General features: G+C 38.1%; 1 protein-coding gene across 4 annotated transcripts; it reads right to left on the bottom strand.

Moving 5' to 3' along the window:
- Positions 1 to 238: 238 nt before the first annotated feature.
- Positions 239 to 3090, bottom strand: LOC123868910. 4 transcript variants are annotated; one of them, XR_006796758.1, is made up of 5 exons: positions 2942 to 3090; positions 2732 to 2872; positions 1939 to 2063; positions 1006 to 1108; positions 239 to 483 (listed from the first exon to the last, which is right to left on the bottom strand). XR_006796758.1 is itself a non-coding variant. In XM_045911577.1 (5 exons), the coding sequence occupies exons 2-5, from the start codon at positions 2801 to 2803 to the stop codon at positions 279 to 281; spliced, it is 585 nt and encodes a 194-aa protein (XP_045767533.1). In that variant the 5' UTR covers positions 2804 to 2872; positions 2977 to 3090; the 3' UTR covers positions 239 to 278. The 4 variants fall into 4 exon arrangements, 3 of the variants coding, with proteins under 3 accessions (XP_045767533.1, XP_045767534.1, XP_045767532.1); XM_045911577.1 differs by having other exon boundaries at positions 1006 to 1143; positions 2687 to 2872; positions 2977 to 3090; XM_045911578.1 differs by having other exon boundaries at positions 1006 to 1143.
- Between the last annotated feature and the right edge of the window lie 2550 nt (positions 3091 to 5640).

The following is a 5640-nucleotide window of genomic DNA, read 5'->3' on the forward strand; positions in this document are numbered from 1 at the left end:
GTAGGTAGGTAAGTATATTTTTCTACTTTGTGGGGAAATATCTACCCTGGTTTTTTTTTCAAGGGTTTCTGGTCGGAACTATGAAGGTTCCTTATAATTTTACTATGGTACCCTAAAATAAGTGTTTGCATGGTAGTATTTAAAATAAAAAGACATGTTCTAAAATGCAGCCTTTACTATTTTCATATTATTGTTAGGTAGGTACAATCGTGCAATAAATGAGGCTATAAATTATAAATTGATGTAAATTACTGAAAAATTACATTTAACTTTTTAATTCAAGAATTAATAGGAACAATACCAGCTTGATAGACTGAAATGATAAGGAACCCTATTGCGTAGATAAGAAGGACTACGTCCATAGCAGTGGCGAATATGTCCCTTGTGAAATGACTATGAAATAGGCTTTCAGTGTTACACCGCAGGCGGCTACATGCTCTAGCCATTTGAGACGATATCAACTCCATGAAGTTCAGTACAGCACTAAAAACAAAAAAAAAATTACAAAGTAATAATACAAGTGTAAATTAAAAAATAACACCCTCGACAAGTGAAGGTTACAGTAACTAGAAAAGAGCTGATAACTTTCAAACGGCTGAACCGATTTTCTTGGATTATAGCTAAGAACACAGCCACCTTTCAAACAAAAAAAAACTAAAGTCGGTTTATTAGTTTAGGAGCTACGATGCACAGACAGATACACAGATACACACGTCAACTCAACCCCTGTTTTTGGGTCGGGGGGTTAAAAATACATTATATTATAATTTAATCAAAAATGTATTTAAAGGTAACGCGACATCTAGACAGAACAGAGCGTACTTCTACGTAGGCACCTAGCTGTTTCCTTAGGGAAAAATATTTCTTGAAGAAGTTTAGAATATTTTCACTAGATGGCGTTAAGATTACTTAAGGAAGATCTCAAATCATGTAAAATATTATTTTTTTATGAGAATTTTTTACGTAAATCAAAATAGGTACTTTAAAATTTAACTATTAAATTACTTTTGGGAGCATCTCCACTGGCTAGTGGCGGCGATGTTGAGTAGCTGTGTCATGAGAGCCAGCATGTGCCACACGCTGGTGTCAGGAAACGGGGCCTCCATGTCTGTTACCAGGGTAGAGCGCTGCATCAACGTTGGCCTGGGCAAACATCACATTTACCTTGAAGGTAGGCACTAGGCAGTAGGTCTAGGTAGGCATAGAAATGTAGGCAGGAGGTAAATTGGCCAATCTACCTAGTGACTGACTAAAATATCAAAATCTCTGTTTCTTGATTTGTTGGAAATTCAATTCAACTAGGCTCAGAAATCGGAATACATACATAATAGTACAGGTGTCTAAGAGACGAAAATTTGTATGAAAATCTGTCTTTGAAAAAGACTAAAAATTCTTTTAAAAAATCGATTCAGGGTTTTCGGTTTAAAATGAAGAAACAGATGTTTCTGGATTTGGAAATTCCAGCCCTAAAGGATTTTCAGAAATTGTACCCTAGTGACGAAGGGGTGTTAGTTTATCTAATATGTAACTGTTTCGTTGTTCTACAATCTACATCATTGATTGTGGTCTATGAGATCCTGGGTTCGATTCCCGAGTCGGGCTTAAATAGTCGGGTATCGAGATTTTCGTTTTCTGTTGATAATTTTCAGTATTATCCTGGGAGTTAGAAAGTTGATGGTGTTTCAAGCCCCGTGTCTCAGAGAGTATGGTAATCTCTCTCTATAGTCATGTCGGATTGCCGTCCCATCGGACTATGATGTGAGAGCAGGGAATAAAGAGTGTACCTGTATAATAAGAATAAAAAAAAAGTTCACACACACGAAGAGTATTCCAAACCTTAGTGCAATCTCACGTGTAGATGGCTACAGGCTAATCTCTGTGGAGATTTGCCACGGTGGGTGAAGTTTGGTCAGGAGGGCATCTGACTTCACACCTTACCTGCTCCCTTGGATTCCCGTGGTTTGTGTGGGCGAGAGATTGCCCATCCATTGCTCCACCTGCCTATTCATCAGACTCTCGTCACACGCCATTGTGTAGATAGACGAATTTTGCGGTCTGTTTGACTGTAGGAATGTATTGAAATTGAAAGGTAAGGTATGCTGTGATAGTCTAGTGGTTAGAAGTTAGAACGTCCGGTTCCTAATCGGAAGTCGAGGCTTCGATCCTGGGCACGCACCTGTAACTTTTCAGCTATGTGCGTTTTAGCCAATTAAAATATCACTTGCTTTAACGGTGAAGGAAAACATCGTGAGGAAACCTGCATGCCTGAGAGTTCTCCATGTTCTCAAAGGTGTGTGAAGTCTGCCAATCCGCATTGGGCTAGCGTGGCAGACTATGGCCTAAACCCTTCTCACTCTGAGAAGAGACCCGTGCTCATTAGTGTGGGCCGGCAATGGGTTGATCATGTCAATTTATTGTGAGTTAAATAGTAGACAAATTAACCGACATAGTTCAACGGGTTGCGAAGTTCGAAATGGGCAGGATGTGGGCAGGGTACATAGTTCGACGTTTTAGTTTGTGTAGTAAACATTGGGGTCCCAAGATGCTAGAACAGTGAGAGCACTAAAAAACGAAACGCATTGACCACTAGATGGGCAGACGTCATCAAGTCGCAGGCAGCCGCTTAATTCAGGCGGCGCAAGACGATTATGCGGTGTGACAATATAGAGGGATAAGTATTAGAAACCTGAGTCTGACTGGTTTCATCATCTAGCAGTTCAATTATGGGCACCTTAGGATCGGTCACGTTATCCCCCGGCACAGCATCCAAGGCATCTTCTCCCAATACTCTCACCACTTCCATAGTTTCAATGAGTTTTGCTACGAATTTGCCAATTCATTGATAACAGGTTGATAAGATTTCTGCTTGGAGCTGTAATCAAAAGAAAATGGAGTGATAGGCTGCTTCAACCTCCTATTTGGACTATATTTCTCCTGTTACCATTTCACTCTAAGTATCGCATGTCAAAAATAAACCTTTTTATGGCATGGCTACGTGAAATTAATCAATATTTTCGGTATTTTATATGCTTTGAACATCTTTGATTATGATTAATCAAAAAACATTGAATTTTGTTTTGGACATTTCAACTGACTTTGATTGACCTGAAAGATCTTTGAAAGCTTTAAACCATGAAAGACTCCTAGATTTTTAATGCTTCGGCTACACGCTCGGTTTTGCCTGCCCAAGACCGAGTCTGCGCAGACCAATATCTGACTGAGGTATTGGAATAGCCAGCATATTCTCGACACTTCATCCGCGTATAGATTTCAGTGTTTAGTTCTTATTTTAAAGAGCAATCGCCGAGTTTCTTGCTGGTTGTTCTCGGTAGGAAAGGCATTCCGAACCAGTGGTAGATGCTTTTGACGATTCAAAAGTACCTACTTGTAAAAGTCTAATTGAATATTTTTTTTTTGAATTTAGTTATTTAATATTTATTTTATATTCACGAAAAAATGCTGCATCGTACTGGCATAAATGCGAAAGTGTGTATGTTTGATGATTTGTCCTTCAATCACGCTGCAATGGAACAATGGATCGACGTAATCTTTAAATGAATCAATGAATGAATGAATGGATATTTATTTATTGTACACCACAAAATGACTACAGAAAACATGTACAAAGCAAAACAAAAATATAGACAGGTACAATTTGGCAGCCTTATCGCCTACCTAGCCTTATACCTAGCGATCATAGTTCTCACGGTATTTTCAAAACCTAATTTAACGCGAACAAAGTTGCAGGTATAATCTAGTATTAGATAATAATTAGCTACACTTGACTGGCCAGTTAAATTAAATTATCATCAGATATCCACAAACAGCATTAATTTGTTAATTCGGTAGCCCGCGGCGGAATATACGCACTACAAAAGTTACCTTTTTTCAAACCACTTTATTCTATTCTTTATGTCATTCTTTGTGTGGTCTGTGTAAAAAGGCGCGAACCGCTGGAAGCCATTGTTCGAACACGATTTGAATTTGGAACGCGGACGTCCCGCCGTTTCATTATTCGCGGGTGCCGATGTGAAAAAAGTTTTTTTTTATTGTCAATTGATTTGGAACTTATTTTTTAAATTAGGTCTTTTATCGTAGCAAGTTCGATTAGATTAAATAATAACACTAAAAACTAAACAAAAGAAATATAATATAAACACACAAGCCCACAATACCGAAAAAACTAAAGAAGTTAATTAATAGTGTCATAAGAATGTTGTATTAGAATCAGGCCTTATTTTGCGAAAGTCCGTGATATAAAAGCTTAATTTGTTATAATCCGCTGAGTCAGATAAATCTGTATGGTGCAACATGCAACATGCGATCTGCACCATTTGCCCTCCCACTGCTAAACATGCAGAGAAAGCCAGGCACCAAGCAAGCAATACGCATGTTGCATCATACAGATTTGTCTGTTTCTGCGGATTATACAGGGTGTTTGGTAATTAGTATATCATGACGACACGTACCCATGCTACTTTGATCTGATAAATACAATGCTGAAGTATAATGACGAAATAAAATTATTAAAAAGATTCATGCAAAATTTAAAAAAATAAAAAAAAATAAAAAAACTTTGACATTAAAAAAAAAAAATTTGTGGGTCTTCTTTCCATAATGCGCCTGGCGATAAAAAAGGATAGCACTAGATTAAGACCTGCTAATTTAAAGATTGTGTACAAGTTACAACAGAATTCGCCGCAAGCTTTACTGTTAAATCACATAAAATAGCAGGTTACTATGGTAAACCTTGTCACCACTTGATGACTTAATCAGGACATCCTGTGATCGCGTTAGTGTCAATCACGGTCATAACCATAATCATAATCACACGATGATCATACCATAATAATCGCGCGATAATCATAATCACACCATAATCATCATTTCGCGAATTTGCGCCTTAGTGTCATTTTTAGGGTTCCGTACCTCAAAAGGAAAAACGGAACCCTTATAGGATCACTTTGTTGTCTGTCTGTCTGTATGTTTGTCTGTCTGTCTGTCCGTCCGTCGTGTCTGTCAAGAAACCTATAGGGTACTTCCCGTTGACCTAGAATCATGTTTGGCAGGTAGGTAGGTATTATAGCACAAGTACAGGAATAAATCTGAAAACTGCGAATTTGTGGTTACATCATTAAAAAAAAATGTGTTTCAATTTTCAAAGTCAGATAACTATACCCAAGTGGGGTATCATATGAAAGGGCTTTACCTGTATATTCTAAAACAGATTTTTATTTAGTTTTGTGTATTATAGTTTTTGATTTATCGTGCAAAATGTTGGAAAAAATACCCGAGTTACGGAACCCTCAGTGCGCGAGTCTGACTCGCACATGGCCGGTTTTTTTTCTTCTGACGCGTCTGTATGGTATATTATGTTGCAGTGAAATGGCATAAGACCGGAGGCCAGGGACTTAGGTTCTCGTGGGCAATATTATCATTATCAATTAGTGTTTCACTAGACTAGAATCGAAATCTGATCATCCCGAGCCCATGCAGTCTTTTCTATCCAACCGCTTGAGTATTTTCGTGAAGAAGAAAGGTGGTCAGTTCGGTACGACGCGTTATCAGTGGCGTGCAGGTAATAGAGGCACAAAAGCGCTGTTTACCGTTATTCAAATACTCAATGCTCATTTTTCATCA

The sequence above is a fragment of the Maniola jurtina genome, chromosome 10 (genome assembly GCF_905333055.1).
Source record: "Maniola jurtina chromosome 10, ilManJurt1.1, whole genome shotgun sequence".
Classification (NCBI taxonomy): Eukaryota; Metazoa; Arthropoda; class Insecta; order Lepidoptera; family Nymphalidae; genus Maniola; species Maniola jurtina.